Raw genomic sequence first — 18,364 nt, 5'->3', positions numbered from 1 at the left:
TGCACTGCTCCTGACCCCATGGCTGGCCGGAACTGCCCTGCATGCCCCTGATTGTCTGCACTGCTCCTGACCCCATGGCTGGCCGGTACTGCCCTGCATGCCCCTGATTGTCTGCACTGCTCCTGACCCCATGGCTGGCCGGTACTGCCCTGCATGCCTGATTGTCTGCACTGCTCCTGACCCCATGGCTGGCCGCCACTGCCCTGCATGCCTGATTGTCTGCACTGCTCCTGCCCCCATGGCTGGCCGCCACTGCCCTGCAACCACCGACACTGCTCCACTACACCGGGCAGCTGCCTGCAAACGATAACTCCCAACATCCACTGATCCTGTCGTCTGTCCTGTCCCCGGGAAAGCTGGGTGGTGACCACCATGGGCTCAGAGCCGGGCCCCGCCTCCCTGGACCCTCAGTATGGAGATAAGCGGCGTATAGAGGTGACAGCCACTTATCTCCCCTGCAGCGGCAGCGCTCAGCGGAGCGGAACAGACGCGGTAATATGGAGCTGGCGAGGAGGGTTGTCAGCCAGATGATGACTGTATTATGTCTGCCGGCAACGTAACCATACATCGGACATATTAATGGCTCCCATGTATATGCATGAGCGCGGAGTGCTGCCTCAGCAGGCGACAGCATGGCGGCCATAAGGCAAGCTGCTGCAAAACCCTCACTGTATGGAGACGGAGATTTCCCAAACGGAGAAATAGGCGCCTGTTCCTTTAAGCATAATGTAAGTAATGTGTGAGTCAGCCGGGAGCACGCTGTATGGATGGAGGTTGTCAGGACGCAGAGATGTGCACAAGGTCACTTATCCCCGGTAGCCGGTGTCCTCCGCTCCCCTCACAGCAACGTCTGTCCGTGTGTATCCGTCCATAATAATGTCCTATATTATACCAGGCGCTGTCACTCATCTACCAGCGACACTGTATTCCTGCAGGACACGGATAACCGCACACCAAAGGGTTAAAGGGTATATAGTGCTGGAGCGTTATACGAGGGGCTGATATCAGTGCTGGAGCGTTATACGAGGGGCTGATATCAGTGCTGGAGCGTTATACGAGGGGCTGATATCAGTGCTGGAGCGTTATACGAGGGGCTGATATCAGTGATCAGTGCTGGAGCGTTATACGAGGAGCTGATATCAGTGATCAGTGCTGGAGGGTTATACGAGGGGCTGATATCAGTGATCAGTGCTGGAGCGTTATACGAGGGGCTGATATCAGTACTGGAGGGTTATACGAGCGGCTGATATCAGTGCTGGAGCGTTATACGAGGGGCTGATATCAGTACTGGAGGGTTATACGAGGGGCTGATATCAGTGCTGGAGCGTTATACGAGGGGCTGATATCAGTACTGGAGGGTTATACGAGGGGCTGATATCAGTGCTGGAGCGTTATACGAGGGGCTGATATCAGTACTGGAGGGTTATACGAGGGGCTGATATCAGTGCTGGAGCGTTATACGAGGGGCTGATATCAGTGCTGGAGCGTTATACGAGGGGCTGATATCAGTGCTGGAGGGTTATACGAGAGGCTGATATCAGTGCTGGAGCGTTATACGAGGGGCTGATATCAGTACTGGAGGGTTATACGAGGGGCTGATATCAGTGCTGGAGCGTTATACGAGGGGCTGATATCAGTACTGGAGGGTTATACGAGGGGCTGATATCAGTGCTGGAGCGTTATACGAGGGGCTGATATCAGTGCTGGAGCGTTATACGAGGGGCTGATATCAGTGCTGGAGCGTTATACGAGGGGCTGATATCAGTGCTGGAGCGTTATACGAGGGGCTGATATCAGCGCTGGAGCGTTATACGAGGGGCTGATATCAGTGCTGGAGCGTTATACGAGGGGCTGATATCAGTGCTGGAGCGTTATACGAGGGGCTGATATCAGTACTGGAGCGTTATACGAGAGGCTGATATCAGTGCTGGAGCGTTATACGAGGGGCTGATATCAGTGCTGAAGCGTTATACGAGGGGCTGATATCAGTGATCAGTGCTGGAACGTTATACGAGGGGCTGATATCAGTACTGGAGGGTTATACGAGGGGCTTATATCAGTGCTGGAGCGTTATACGAGGGGCTGATATCAGAGCTGGAGCATTATCCGAGGGGCTGATATCAGTGATGGAGCGTTATACGAGGGGCTGATATCAGTGATGGAGGGTTATACGAGGGGCTGATATCAGTGATCAGTGCTGGAGCGTTATACGAGGGGCTGATATCAGTGCTGCAGCGTTATACGAGGGGCTGATATCAGTGCTGGAGCGTTATACGAGGGGCTGATATCAGTGCTGGAGCGTTATACGAGGGGCTGATATCAGTGCTGGAGCGTTATACGAGGGGCTGATATCAGTGCTGGAGGGTTATACGAGGGGCTGATATCAGTGCTGGAGCGTTATACGAGGGGCTGATATCAGTGCTGGAGCGTTATACGAGGGGCTGATATCAGTGATGGAGCGTTATCCGAGGGGCTGATATCAGTGCTGCAGCGTTATACGAGGGGCTGATATCAGTGCTGGAGCGTTATACGAGGGGCTGATATCAGTGCTGGAGCGTTATACGAGGGGCTGATATCAGTGCTGGAGGGTTATACGAGGGGCTGATATCAGTGCTGGAGGGTTATACGAGGGGCTGATATCAGTGCTGGAGCGTTATACGAGGGGCTGATATCAGTGCTGGAGCGTTATACGAGGGGCTGATATCAGTGCTGGAGCGTTATACGAGGGGCTGATATCAGTGCTGGAGCGTTATACGAGGGGCTGATATCAGTGCTGGAGCGTTATACGAGGGGCTGATATCAGTGCTGGAGCGTTATACGAGGGGCTGATATCAGTGCTGGAGCGTTATACGAGGGGCTGATATCAGTGCTGGAGCGTTATACGAGGGGCTGATATCAGTGCTGGAGCGTTATACGAGGGGCTGATATCAGCGCTGGAGCGTTATACGAGGGGCTGATATCAGTGCTGGAGCGTTATACGAGGGGCTGATATCAGTGCTGGAGCGTTATACGAGAGGCTGATATCAGTGCTGGAGCGTTATACGAGGGGCTGATATCAGTGCTGAAGCGTTATACGAGGGGCTGATATCAGTGATCAGTGCTGGAGCGTTATACGAGGGGCTGATATCAGTACTGGAGGGTTATACGAGGGGCTTATATCAGTGCTGGAGCGTTATACGAGGGGCTGATATCAGAGCTGGAGCATTATCCGAGGGGCTGATATCAGTGATGGAGCGTTATACGAGGGGCTGATATCAGTGATGGAGGGTTATACGAGGGGCTGATATCAGTGATCAGTGCTGGAGCGTTATACGAGGGGCTGATATCAGTGCTGCAGCGTTATACGAGGGGCTGATATCAGTGCTGGAGCGTTATACGAGGGGCTGATATCAGTGCTGGAGCGTTATACGAGGGGCTGATATCAGTGCTGGAGCGTTATACGAGGGGCTGATATCAGTGCTGGAGGGTTATACGAGGGGCTGATATCAGTGCTGGAGCGTTATACGAGGGGCTGATATCAGTGCTGGAGCGTTATACGAGGGGCTGATATCAGTGATGGAGCGTTATCCGAGGGGCTGATATCAGTGCTGCAGCGTTATACGAGGGGCTGATATCAGTGCTGGAGCGTTATACGAGGGGCTGATATCAGTGCTGGAGCGTTATACGAGGGGCTGATATCAGTGCTGGAGGGTTATACGAGGGGCTGATATCAGTGCTGGAGGGTTATACGAGGGGCTGATATCAGTGCTGGAGCGTTATACGAGGGGCTGATATCAGTGCTGGAGCGTTATACGAGGGGCTGATATCAGTGCTGGAGCGTTATACGAGGGGCTGATATCAGTGATGGAGCGTTATACGAGGGGCTGATATCAGCACTGGAGCGTTATACGAGGAGCTGATATCAGCGCTGGAGCGTTATACGAGGAGCTGATATCAGCGCTGGAGCGTTATACGAGGAGCTGATATCCGTGCTGGAGGGTTATACGAGGGGCTGATAGTGCTGGAGGGTTATACGAGGAGCTGATATCAGTGCTGGAGGGTTATACGAGGGGCTGATATCAGTGCTGGAGCGTTATACGAGGAGCTGATATCAGTGCTGGAGCGTTATACGAGGGGCTGATATCAGTGCTGGAGCGTTATACGAGAGGCTGATATCAGTGCTGGAGCGTTATACGAGGGGCTGATATCAGTGCTGGAGCGTTATACGAGGGGCTGATATCAGTGCTGGAGCGTTATACGAGGAGCTGATATCAGTGCTGGAGCGTTATACGAGGGGCTGATATCAGTACTGGAGCGTTATACGAGGGGCTGATATCAGTACTGGAGCGTTATACGAGGAGCTGATATCAGTGCTGGAGCGTTATACGAGGGGCTGATATCAGTGCTGGAGCGTTATACGAGGGGCTGATATCAGTGCTGGAGCGTTATACGAGGGGCTGATATCAGTGCTGGAGCGTTATACGAGGGGCTGATATCAGTACTGGAGCGTTATACGAGGAGCTGATATCAGTGCTGGAGCGTTATACGAGGGGCTGATATCAGTGCTGGAGCGTTATACGAGGGGCTGATATCAGTGCTGGAGCGTTATACGAGGAGCTGATATCAGTGCTGGAGGGTTATACGAGGAGCTGATATCAGTGCTGGAGCGTTATACGAGGGGCTGATATCAGTGCTGGAGCGTTATACGAGGAGCTGATATCAGTGCTGGAGCGTTATACGAGGGGCTGATATCAGCGCTGGAGCGTTATACGAGGGGCTGATATCAGCGCTGGAGCGTTATACGAGGGGCTGATATCAGCGCTGGAGCGTTATACGAGGGGCTGATATCAGCGCTGGAGCGTTATACGAGGAGCTGATATCAGTGCTGGAGCGTTATACGAGGAGCTGATATCAGTGCTGGAGCGTTATACGAGGGGCTGATATCAGTGCTGGAGCGTTATACGAGGAGCTGATATCAGTAGTGAGCGATATAAGAGGGGCTGATATCAGTGCTGGAGCGTTATACGAGGGGCTGATATCAGTGCTGGAGCGTTATACGAGGGGCTGATATCAGTGCTGGAGCGTTATACAAGGAGCTGATATCAGTGCTGGAGCGTTATACGAGGGGCTGATATCAGTGCTGGAGCGTTATACGAGGGGCTGATATCAGTGCTGGAGCGTTATACGAGGGGCTGATATCAGTGCTGGAGCATTATACGAGGGGCTGATATCAGTGCTGGAGCGTTATACGAGGGGCTGATATCAGTGCTGGAGCGTTATACGAGGGGCTGATATCAGTGCTGGAGCGTTATACGAGGGGCTGATATCAGTGCTGGAGCGTTATACGAGGAGCTGATATCAGTGCTGGATCGTTATATGAGGGGCTGATATCAGTGCTGGAGCGTTATACGAGGGGCTATCAGTGCTGGAGCGTTATACGAGGGGCTGATATCAGTAGTGAGCGATATAAGAGGGGCTGATATCAGTAGTGAGCGATATAAGAGGGGCTGATATCAGTGCTGGAGCGTTATACGAGGGGCTGATATCAGTGCTGGAGCATTATACGAGGGGCTGATATCAGTGCTGGAGCGTTATACGAGGGGCTGATATCAGTGCTGGAGCGTTATACGAGGGGCTGATATCAGTGCTGGAGCGTTATACGAGGGGCTGATATCAGTGCTGGAGCGTTATACGAGGAGCTGATATCAGTGCTGGATCGTTATATGAGGGGCTGATATCAGTGCTGGAGCGTTATACGAGGGGCTGATATCAGTGCTGGAGCGTTATACGAGGAGCTGATATCAGTGCTGGATCGTTATATGAGGGGCTGATATCAGTGCTGGAGCGTTATACGAGGGGCTGATATCAGTGCTGGAGCGTTATACGAGGGGCTGATATCAGTAGTGAGTGATATAAGAGGGGCTGATATCAGTGCTGGAGCGTTATACGAGGGGCTGATATCAGTCACATATGTAATGTCTGGAGGTTATATCAGTGTCTCATCATACTGAAATGGCTGATAACGGAGTAATAGATTGTACTCACCTGTCCTACAGTCTCCTCCCCCAGTAATGGCTGATAACAGGGAGTAATAGATTGTAGTCACCTGCACATCACAGTACCCTTGTTTGGCCTTTATCCTGAGGCTCCAGATATTATTCCTATCTCTCATTATAGTAATTATATCTCTGCCTCTAAGAGAAAAAGTAAGAGGAAAGACAGTGCACCCTAGCACAGAGGTGATCTGTCATCTCCAGACCCCTCTGTCCTCCTCCAGACCCCTCTGTCCTCCTCCTCCAGACCCCTCTGTCCTCCTTCCTCCAGACCCCTCTGTCCTCCTTCCTCCAGACCCCTCTGTCCTCCTTCCTCCAGACCCCTCTGTCACAAACCACCGGGGGGGTCACTCAGAAATCCCCCGCGCTGGCTACCAGTACGTCACAATCGGGGGGTAACAAGTGGGGGTCACCCCTCCTTTATACCTCCCGACCGACAGACAGAGCACGTGACGCGCTCTCTAGCGCCCCTCTTATAGTCAGGCCAATTATGGAATTGCCCGACAATAAGCAAGGAGGCCGCTATACTACTTATGCCGATTATTGAAGGGTCCCCGGTGAGAGTAAGGTATATATTCCCCCGACCTCCGCGGGCGGAATATATAAAATCTCCCCGAATCTCACTGGCCTCCCCACAATAATCCTTGGCACAATTCGCTGCCACCAACCGATTTACGGTAACTATTAGCCGAACACACAGACGTGGGATTCAAGATCGAGATAACAGAACAGCCCAAGATTAATTATATAATTTAATCAGCCTAAAGCACACTAGAAACTACAATATATACAATAGGGAATCTACAGAATATACATATGTCAGAGCACAGTTACAGATAAAGCATGGTTTACAAACAGGTATGCAAATTCAATCAGTTACCTTGTGCGTCTGGCCACAGGGGGGCGCTGTAGACCAGGTTTCCAGGAACTCCCACAGATGTTTCTCACACGTGACCCCCAGCGAAAGAACACTGGAAAATGGCCGAAGTAGGGTTATCAACCTGGGCAGATCCAGGTCCCCTCCTACCTTAGTGACCTCACAGGGAAGCACTGCCACTCCCCCTGCATGGATCAGAATTATCCAGCAAAGGGGATATTGGCCATAACTTTGCCTGGGAGCGTCGTAGGCGGACGCCAATGCTCTCATTGTGACAGTTATGAATTTAGCTACAGAACGAGGGGACTCATGACCTGTCTGCCAGTTCCCCATTGGCTGATATCACGCCTGGGGCATTTCCCAATGTCCTGCTCCCATAAAAAGGGTGTGCCGGCATCGTCCGCATGCGGAGACACCATTTTTATGGTTGCCATATTTATCGGAAATATGGCTTGCGAGATATGAACCATTTTTACTGGAGTCGTTCTGTCTAGCTAGTTCCATAGCCTTGCTAATGAGATACAACTCTTGTTACAGGGTGACGGCAGGGAGTCATCCTGTGTCCATTGTTCCCACACCACCTCATTTCCATATCACAGGACATGGCCATGGAGGTGTAAGTGGAACACTGAGAACAAGAAGGGAGGGGGCACTGCCAGGGAGTGATGAGGGATTATGACTGGAGTCATAATTCATCTTCATATCCCGGGATTTGCCTCACACCTCCCCCCTTTTGAGGGCGCTAGGGGGCAGCACACTCCGGTGTTCCCCCGTGCGCCCGTCCGCGACCTCTCCTTGTCGGGACAGCCCGTCTGCGTTACCGTGGTCACGGCCCCTTTTGTGGCGAATGGTGAAGTTGTATTGCTGGAGCGCAAGGCTCCATCGCAACAATCGCCCATTCGTCCCAGAGACGGTGTGCAACCAGCTGAGGGGATTGTGGTCCGTCTCCACGATGAAGTGGCGCCCGTATAGATAGGGTTGCAGACGCTGCAGGGCCCACACTATGGCCAGGCACTCCTTCTCCATCGTGGAATAGGCAACTTCCCTTGGTAACAGCTTCCTGCTCAGGTACAAGACTGGGTGCTCTTGGCTCGCAGAGTCCACCTGGCTGAGCACCGCACCGAGGCCGAAGTCACTGGCGTCGGTCTGTACTACAAACGGCCGCGTGAAGTCGGCTGCCTGTAGCACGGGCGGGCTGGACAGGGCGTCCTTTAGGGCCTGGAAGGCTGTCTCGCAGTCCATTGTCCAATCGACTGCAGAGGGCAGCCTCTTCTTGGTGAGGTCCGTCAAGGGCTTTGCCAGGCTACTATAGCGTGGAACAAACCTCCTATAGTACCCGGCGGTCCCCAAGAAGGACATCACCTGCTTCTTGGTCCTGGGGGTGGGCCAGGATGCGATGGCTTCCACTTTCTCAGGCTCGGGCTTCAGTGTTCTCCCACCTACCCGGTGACCGAGGTACTGGACCTCGCTCATGGCCAGCTGACACTTTCCCGGCTTGATGGTCAAACCTGCCCGGTGGATCCGCCTGAGCACCTGTGCTAGATGCTCTAGGTGGTCCTCCCAGGTGGGACTGAAGACGGCAATGTCCTCCAGGTACGCGGCCGCGTACCCTTCAAGTCCCTTGAGCAGGGTGTTGACCATCCGCTGGAAAGTGGCAGGGGCATTCCTCATCCCGAATGGCATCACCGTGGACTCGTACAGTCCAAATGGGGTAATAAAGGCAGAGCGTTCCCTGGCCTTGCGAGTCAGGGGGATCTGCCAATATCCCCGGCTCAGATCCATGATGGTCAGGTACTGAGCCCCGGCCAACTGATCGAGCAGGTCATCGATGCGTGGCATTGGGTACGCATCGGCGACCGTGACCGCATTGAGCCCCCTGTAGTCCACGCAGAACCGAGTGGTTCGGTCCTTCTTAGGGACGAGGACTACAGGCGAGGCCCAAGCGCTGTTGGATGCCTGGATCACCCCCAGCTTCAGCATCTCGTCAATCTCCTGGCGCATGTGTTGCTGCACCTCCAGGGAGACCCGATATGCTGAACGCCGGATCGGGGGATGATCCCCAGTGTCCACGTGATGGACAGCCAAGTCAGTCCTTCCGGGCTGGTTGGTAAACAACCCCCGGAAGGGGAGGAGGGTGGCCCACAGCTGGGACCGTTGGTCTTCCAAGAGCTGGTGGCCAACCTCCACATCCTCAATGGATCCGCCTGCCCTAACCTGGGCTAGCATATCCAAGAGGGTTTCCGCTTCTCCCTCCTCGGGCAGGTTGCACACGGGGAGCGCACATGCCTCCCGCTCATGATGTGCCTTCATCATGTTCACATGGAAGGGCTTCCGCCTTCCACGGGCAGGGTCCAGGGTGACCAGGTACGTTACAGGGTTGAGCTGCTGGTACACGAGGTATGGGCCTTCCCAGGCTGCCTGAAGCTTGTCCTGTGGTACGGGGACCAGTACCCACACCTTTTGACCCACTTGGTAGGTCCTCTCACAAGCGTTCTGGTCGTACCAACGCTTCTGATCGGCCTGGGCTTGAGCCATATTGTCGTGTACCAGTTGCGTCAAGGCCTGCATTTTGTCCCGGAAGCGCATGACATACTCGATAACCGACACTCCAGGGGTGGCCAAATCCCCTTCCCAAGCCTCTTTCACCAGAGCCAGGGGGCCCCGCACACGTCGCCCGTACAGGAGCTCAAACGGTGAGAATCCTGTTGAGGCCTGTGGAACCTCCCGGTAAGCAAATAACAGGTGTGGGAGATACCGCTCCCAGTCACGCCCATGGGAGTCGACCAACATCTTAAGCATCTGCTTTAAGGTGCCATTGAACCGCTCGCACAGGCCATTAGTCTGTGGATGGTACGGGCTGGCCACCAGATGTCGCACCTGGACTTGCTTACAGAGGGCCTCCATCAGCTGGGACATGAATTGGGTCCCCCGGTCAGTGAGCATTTCCTGGGGAAAACCCACTCGGGAGAAAATCTCCAGCAATGCGGTGGCCACCTTGTCAGCCCGAATGGACGACAAGGCCACTGCTTCTGGGTACCGGGTGGCATAGTCCACTACCGTCAGTAGGAAGCGTTTCCCGGAGCTGCTGGGGATGGCCAGCGGGCCGACCAGATCCACAGCCACCCTCCTGAAAGGCTCATCGATGATTGGCAGAGATACTAGTGGGGCTTTGGGGCGTGGCCCCGCCTTCCCCACTCTCTGACAGGTTTCACACGAACGGCAGTAGGCAGCCACATCGGCCCCCATTTTTGGCCAGTAGAAATGCTGGTTTAACCTGGCCTTGGTCTTAGCGATCCCTAGGTGTCCGGCCATCGGAATCTCATGTGCGATCCGCAACAACTCCGTCCGGAACGGATAGGGTACCACCAACTGTCGGTCCCTGGGCCACGCCTCCGGTGAACCCTGCTGGACCGTGGCCCGGTACAGCCGTCCTTGGTCCCAGACCACTCGCTCCGGGTCCGAGTCCGAGGGAGGCTGTGCCGCCTGCTCCTTAAGAGCTTTCAGGCTGTCGTCAGCTTCTAACGCTGCCTGAAACCCCTGACTAGATGTGGCCAGAATCGACGAGACTGTCACATCTTCAGTCAGTACCCCGGGACCTGTGTCCTGGCCTCCACCTGACTCGGCTGCCACTTGGTCAGAAGGGGAAGAGCTATCGGACCTCCGGGAGGCCCCTTGGCTTCCAGCACTCTCACTGCGGGTGACAGCGGCCACAGCCGCTGCGACCGTGGGTCGTGCCTGCTCCTCCTCCGTTCCTGACCAAGTCGCCGGTTCAGGCAGACCTACCTGGCTTCCTGACACCCCGGTTGTGGGGGAACCATGCACCGAGATCTTACCTGGGAGCACTTCCGCTCCTGGACCGGCCCCAATCTCACCTGCCTGTTCCCCTCCTGCAGCAACAGAACCCCGCTGTGAAATCTCTGGGGACCCCACATTTGCTGTGGTAGCCCCCACCCCACACACTGGTCCTCCCCCTGCAGCACCCTGCTCTCTGCTTATCCCTGCAGAGGGCAACAGATCCCAGCTCACAGGCTGGTTACTTGTAGAGGCATTGTCACACCTTTCTCTGACCCCCTCCCCTGTCACAGCTGCAGCTGAGTGTGTGTCTATGGTGTCTATGCAAGCAGAAATATCAGAGTTCACTCCCTCCTCCCTTACATCATTCATAGATAACACATTAACATTGTTAGGAGTCATGTCAGTACGGGCTGAAGGTTCAGCCCTTGGGGGGGGCCCAAACTGGGAGGTTATCTGCCCCAAATCTGTCCCAAGTAGCACGTTTGCAGGGATCCGATCAGTTACCCCCACCTCCCTCACCCCCCGCCCTGCGCCCCAGTCCACATAAATGTCAGCAACAGGCAGCGCCGGGTCAGTGCCTCCAATCCCGGAGACAGCGAGGGTTTTTCCAGGGATCAAGTCTTGGGGGGACACCATCTCAGGCCGCACCAGAGTCACCTCCGAGGCGCTGTCTCGCAGTCCTATGGTCACAGACCGGCCGACGGTGACAGGTTGGAAGCTGTCCAGGGACCTACCACCACCCCCACCCACACAATACACCTTGGGCGGCCCTTGGGACGGGGACGGAGCCGGGGCCTCGGGACGCTGAGGGCACATGGCCTTGAAGTGTCCAGGTAGGTTGCACTGGTGGCACCGTCTTGGTTCCGCCACGGGCCTGGAGAGGGGAGTTGAGGGGGACACCCCCTGCAGTCTAGGGGCAGGTGGGGCAGTCGCAGAATTCATCTTACCCCCTCTCCAGGTGCTGCTGGTGGCCGCTCTCCTGGCCTCAGGGGCCCGGTTGTTGGTGTAGTCATCGGCAAGGGCAGCTGTAGCCGTGGACCCCTTTGGCTTCTGGTCTCGGATGAACTGGCGGAGATCCTCAGGGCAGTTCCACAAGAGTTGCTCCGTGATGAACAAGTCCAGGATCTCCGGTCCGGTGGAAAGCTGCAGGCCTTGGGTCCAGTGGTCGGCAGCTCGGGCAAGTGCCCGCCGGTGGTCAGCCCAGGAGTCCTTTGGTCCCTTCTGTAGGCTCCGGAACTTCTTGCGGTAGGACTCTGGAGTGAGGTTGTACTGTTGGATCAGGGCCCGCTTGATGGTGTCGTAGCCCTGATCTGCCTCAGCAGGCAAGTCCCCAAGGATATCCAGGGCCTTACCCCTTAAACGGGGGGTCAGGTATTTGGCCCACTGGTCCTTGTCCAGATGGTGCTGCAAGCAAGTCCGTTCAAAAGCAGTCAAGAAAGAGTCCAAGTCTCCATCCTTCTCCAGCACTGGGAAGTCCTCAACACGGACCTTTGGAAGTTTGGTGTCTTGAAGGTCACGTGTGGCTGATGAGGGCCGGAGCTGAGCTAGCTGCAGCTGGTAGTCACGCTCTGCCTGGCGCTCTTCACGCGCTGCCTGCCGCTCCGCAGCCTCAGCCTCACGCGCTGCTTGCCGCTCTGCCCTGCGCTCTGCCAGGAGTCCCTTGTAGCCCTCCTGGTCTCCAGCCTGGAGAAGGGCCATAGCCATTTGAAGAAGGCTATCCGAGCCTCCCAGGCTCGGTGGAATGGCACGTGGTGATCTGCGGCCCGCTGCGGAGCCTGGTGATTCACTGTCCCTTGCAGAGCGGAGGGCTGGCATCTGGCTCGTTGAGGACCCTTGGGTGAGCTGCTCCTCATCTTGTCCATAATTGCCAGCTTGTGCGCTGTCCTCTGCAGAACGGTTTTCTGGCGTCGAGCTCCTGGAGGACTCGTGGGCAACCTCCTCATTACTGCCCACAGCACCGTCCTCCCTCTCTTCGGCTCCTGCTTTAGCATTGGCCAGTTGCATAGCTCTGCTCCTGGTGCCATCAGCCATTCTTGCAGACTTTTGGTCACTGACACAGAACTGACACCTGATGCCTCCACACACCTTACAGTATCTGCACTCTGACACTCTAGTGTTGAGCTAGTCTGAAGACCCCAGCAGCCACAGCTGCTGCAGGCAGTCTTTAGTGTCTGGGAGTATGGGTCTCACACTCACACACACTATTATCTCGATCCCACCGCTATGCCACCAATATGTCACAAACCACCGGGGGGGTCACTCAGAAATCCCCCGCGCTGGCTACCAGTACGTCACAATCGGGGGGTAACAAGTGGGGGTCACCCCTCCTTTATACCTCCCGACCGACAGACAGAGCACGTGACGCGCTCTCTAGCGCCCCTCTTATAGTCAGGCCAATTATGGAATTGCCCGACAATAAGCAAGGAGGCCGCTATACTACTTATGCCGATTATTGAAGGGTCCCCGGTGAGAGTAAGGTATATATTCCCCCGACCTCCGCGGGCGGAATATATAAAATCTCCCCGAATCTCACTGGCCTCCCCACAATAATCCTTGGCACAATTCGCTGCCACCAACCGATTTACGGTAACTATTAGCCGAACACACAGACGTGGGATTCAAGATCGAGATAACAGAACAGCCCAAGATTAATTATATAATTTAATCAGCCTAAAGCACACTAGAAACTACAATATATACAATAGGGAATCTACAGAATATACATATGTCAGAGCACAGTTACAGATAAAGCATGGTTTACAAACAGGTATGCAAATTCAATCAGTTACCTTGTGCGTCTGGCCACAGGGGGGCGCTGTAGACCAGGTTTCCAGGAACTCCCACAGATGTTTCCTACACGTGACCCCCAGCGAAAGAACACTGGAAAATGGCCGAAGTAGGGTTATCAACCTGGGCAGATCCAGGTCCCCTCCTACCTTAGTGACCTCACAGGGAAGCACTGCCACTCCCCCTGCATGGATCAGAATTATCCAGCAAAGGGGATATTGGCCATAACTTTGCCTGGGAGCGTCGTAGGCGGACGCCAATGCTCTCATTGTGACAGTTATGAATTTAGCTACAGAACGAGGGGACTCATGACCTGTCTGCCAGTTCCCCATTGGCTGATATCACGCCTGGGGCATTTCCCAATGTCCTGCTCCCATAAAAAGGGTGTGCCGGCATCGTCCGCATGCGGAGACACCATTTTTATGGTTGCCATATTTATCGGAAATATGGCTTGCGAGATATGAACCATTTTTTACTGGAGTCGTTCTGTCTAGCTAGTTCCATAGCCTTGCTAATGAGATACAACTCTTGTTACAGGGTGACGGCAGGGAGTCATCCTGTGTCCATTGTTCCCACACCACCTCATTTCCATATCACAGGACATGGCCATGGAGGTGTAAGTGGAACACTGAGAACAAGAAGGGAGGGGGCACTGCCAGGGAGTGATGAGGGATTATGACTGGAGTCATAATTCATCTTCATATCCCGGGATTTGCCTCACACCCTCTGTCCTCCTTCCTCCAGACCCCTCTGTCCTCCTTCCTCCAGACCCCTCTGCCCTCCTTCCTCCAGACCCCTCTGCCCTCCTTCCTCCAGACCCCTCTGCCCTCCTTCCTCCAGACCCCTCTGCCCTCCTTCCTCCAGACCCCTCTGTCCTCCTTCCTCCAGACCCCTCTGTCCTCCTCCTCCAGGCCCCTCTGTCCTCTCCTTCATCCAGACCCCAGATCTCCATCTCACCCAATATCTGCCATGAGTCAGAAGACCCCCATAGACATTAGGTGGTTGACCACTGCCCCTCATTAACCAGGTTGTAGATGTTGCTCACACACCGGTTATTGTGACTGGCGTTTGGCCATTCTTTGGGGGCGGTTCTGTGACTACTCAGCGTCTGTCTCGGCTCCGCCCCTGATTTTTATATCCGGATCAGTAGCTCTGCACCATGTGAAGGTCAGATGAAGCCCCCGCCAGTCACATGACCCATCCCCCTCCTCCAGTATAGCGCCCATTAGATACATGCCCCAAGATCTATTCAGAACACCATTCTCGGCCTATTCCAATAATCCGGCACCTCAGTCTACTAATCCGTATTCCAGACACGTCCCGGGCAGAAAACTAAAGACGCCATCGTCACCAATCACAGCCCTCAGCGTTTCCGAGCTTCTCAGAAAACCGCCATCATGTGACCGCGGTGTGAATATACGTCCATGTATCTTCTGTCAGGGCCGGGGGGATCTAAGGATTGGGGGGATCAGGACGAGGGATGAGCCACAGAGAAGCTCCGTCCTGCCGGGTGCAGACGTCTGCGAGGATGGATGGGGGAGGGGATTTGCGCAGAGACATCAGCGGCCGCATGTAGATTTGTTGATGTGGAGGAAAGGTAACGATATCGATGAAGAGACAGCAGACGTGACAGCTCAGCGGCGGGCGCTGACAGCCCCCCGACTAATGAAACATGTCACATGGAGACATATGGCGGCCACCGCCTGAGTCACACGCGCCGTACGCCATCCTTTTAGGGAAAGAGACCCCCGCTCTCCTGTCTGACAGCTCCAGCGTCTCCACCAGAGCCCTGCAGGGACAGCTCCTCCAAAACATGAAGGCTCCCGCCGAGACGCCGCCATTCTCGCTACTTCCCTGGAATACCGTCACCGTATAGCGGGGTCAGAGGGCGCGGCGGTGACAACCTGATATTTTCACAGTTGTCAGAGAATACATTGGAAGAATGCAAGTTACGTGCGGCAGTCAACATCAAACATGCTGTCCATCCCGCTGCGGACCCTCGCGGTCTTCAAACTTATCCAGCATTGGGGGGGTCACATGAGTGCGCGTGGGATAACACGGCGATAGCGTCCGCCATATTGTCTGGGAGAGCCGCCTATAAACTTGTAAGGTTCCCCCTGGAGGATATCCGCAATGTATTGGAAACAATGTAGCAAGCAAGGCAGCTTCCTGATTGGCTCAGAATGACCAGGTTACTCCTCCCACTCATTGGTTAGGTAGGGGCGTACACCAAACAGGGACGGCCCCCTAGGATCCTGGAGTCATCATTTAAATATCACCTAACCCCCAATGCAATCTTCAAATGCTTCTCCTGCAAATGCTCCAGGGCCCCTTCTACCCCAGTTTCTAGATGCATCGTCTCAGGGCCTAATCCTACAGGTCCTGCCCCATCGGGCGGCACGGTGGCTCAGTGGTTAGCACTGCAGTCTTGTGGTGGCTCAGTGGTTAGCACTGCAGTCTTGTGGTGGCTCAGTGGTTATCACTGCAGTCTTGTGGTGGCTCAGTGATTAGCACTGCAGTCTTGTGGTGGCTCAGTGGTTAGCACTGCAGTCTTGTGGTGGCTCAGTGGTTAGCACTTCAGTCTAGTGGTGGCTCAGTGGTTAGCACTGCAGTCTAGTGGTGGCTCAGTGGTTAGCACTGCAGTCTTGGTGGCTTAGTGGTTAGCACTGCAGTCTTGTGGTGGCTCAGTGGTTAGCACTGCAGTCTTGTGGTGGCTCAGTGGTTAGCACTGCAGTCTTGTGGTGGCTCAGTGATTAGCACTTCAGTCTTGTGGTGGCTCAGTGGTTAGCACTGCAGTCTAGTGGTGGCTCAGTGGTTAGCACTGCAGTCTTGGTGGCTCAGTGGTTAGCACTGCAGTCTTGTGGTGGCTCAGTGGTTAGCACTGCAGTCTTGTGGTGGCTCAGTGGTTAGCACTGCAGTCTTGTGGTGGCTCAGTGGTTAGCACTGCAGTCTTGTGGTGGCTCAGTGGTTAGCACTGCAGTCTTGGTGGCTCAGTGGTTAGCACTGCAGTCTTGTGGTGGCTCAGTGGTTAGCACTGCAGTCTTGTGGTGGCTCAGTGGTTAGCACTGTAGTCTTGTGGTGGCTCAGTGGTTAGCACTGCAGTCTTGTCGTGGCTCAGTGGTTAACACTGCAGTCTTGTCATGGCTCAGTGGTTAGCACTGCAGTCTTGCAGAGCTGGGGTCCTGGGTTCAAATCCCACCAAGGACACCATCTGCAAGGAGTTTGTATGTTCTCCCCGTGTTTGCGTGGGTTTCCTCCGGGTTCTCCGGTTTCCTCCCACACTCCAAACACATACAGATAGGGACTCTAGATTGTGAGCCCCAATGGGGACAATGTTCCTGATGTATGTAAAGCGCTACGGAATATGTTAGCGCTATATAAAAATAAAGATTTGATTTTTTTTTTTTTATTCAGCATCTTTACACCCCCTACTGGTTCAGTGTCTGCCATGATGCATTATTGGAGTTTAGCAGAATTGTGAATGCAGCTCTGGATGTGACAAGAGCTCTTGCCTGATCAGTTGTACCCTTTCTCTTGCAGAGGACCAGCTGCGGTTACATCCTGTGCACAGTGCTGCTGTCGGTCGCCGTCCTGCTGGCGGTTACCGTCACCGGTGCCGTCCTGTTCATGAATCATTACCACGCCCCATCCACCGAACCCCCACCAGTGATCACCACCAACATGGAGGATCCCAACGCGCTGGTCACCATTGAGAGGGCGGATAGCTCCCACATCAATATATTCATCGACCCCAATTGCCCCGACCCGCTGCCGCGCCTGGACGGCTTTCAGTCCTCCCTGATGTCCGCACTGGCCGACCATGACTCAGAGATAAAAGCGACAGTGGGCAAGGAGCGGGCGCTGCTCTCCGGACTGGCCGACCAAGTGTCACAGATGGTATCACAAGTGTCCCGGCAGCGAGCGGACTGGGAGAGCCTGCGGAAAGGGCAGAGCGGACTGGTGTCCGAGCTCGGGGCGCTGCAGAGCGAGCAGGGGAGACTCATACAGGTAACACCCCAATAATCTCCCAGTCATACCAGCCAGTATGGCCGCCCCCAATACAAGTCAGGTGCTGTCCCTTTAAGTGACTATGATGCCCAAGTCACACGGGATGAGAAGCGGCAGCATACACGCGGAGATGCTTGGCGGCGCTTGATGTAGAACACATGGCTATGCTGGCGCACTGCACACATGCAGAGCCGTGCCAACAAGAGTCTGGCAAGAGCACAGGGTACAGTCTTCAGTAAAATGCCAAGTGATCGCTGCTGGCTGTGAGGGCAGGGTCTCAGAAGAGCAGAAGGAATGGCAGCGACACGTGCATAGGGGCATGGATAGGCATACAGTCAGGGGAAAAAGAGCACTAGTCACGAGGGCGGAGCATGGCAAAGTGTGGGGGAGGAGCTTTACAGTGACACTAGTCATGAGGGTGGAGCATGGCAGTGTGTGGGGGAGGAGCTTTACAGCAATACAAGTCACGAGGGTGGAGCATGGCAGTGTGTGAGGAAGGAGCTTTACAGCGACACTAGTCATGAGGGTGGAGCATGGCAGTGTGTGAGGGAGCAGCTTTACAGTGACACTAGTCATGAGGGTGGAGCATGGCAGTGTGTGAGGGAGGAGCTTTACAATGACACTAGTCACGAGGGTGGAGCATGGCAGTGTGTGAGGGAGGAGCTTTACAGCGACACTAGTCATGAGGGTGGAGCATGGCAGTGTGTGGGGGAGGAGCTTTACAGCAATACAAGTCACGAGGGCGGAGCATGGCAGTGTGTGGGTGGAGCTTTTCAATTAAATCAGTCACAAGGGTGAAACTTAATGGTGTGTGGGGAGGAGCTTTCTTCTGACTAGTCATGTGGGTGGAGCATGTCGCTGTGTG

General features: G+C 54.7%; 1 protein-coding gene across 1 annotated transcript in view; it reads left to right on the top strand.

Annotated features, from left to right (window-relative positions):
* Positions 1-539: 539 nt before the first annotated feature.
* The window catches only part of FIBCD1 (fibrinogen C domain containing 1), a 32,131-nt gene continuing 14,306 nt past the window's right edge, over positions 540-18,364 (top strand). The window contains exons 1-2 of the mRNA XM_075332440.1: positions 540-728; positions 17,032-17,499. Coding sequence (XP_075188555.1) covers positions 633-728; positions 17,032-17,499 — 564 coding nt within the window. The 5' untranslated portion in view covers positions 540-632. The remainder of the gene's footprint in view (positions 729-17,031; positions 17,500-18,364) is intronic.

Source organism: Anomaloglossus baeobatrachus, unplaced genomic scaffold (assembly GCF_048569485.1).
Source record: "Anomaloglossus baeobatrachus isolate aAnoBae1 unplaced genomic scaffold, aAnoBae1.hap1 Scaffold_3280, whole genome shotgun sequence".
Taxonomy (NCBI): Eukaryota; Metazoa; Chordata; class Amphibia; order Anura; family Aromobatidae; genus Anomaloglossus; species Anomaloglossus baeobatrachus.
Note: the sequence above shows the minus strand (reverse complement) of the source record. Positions and strands in the feature narration are given on the sequence as shown.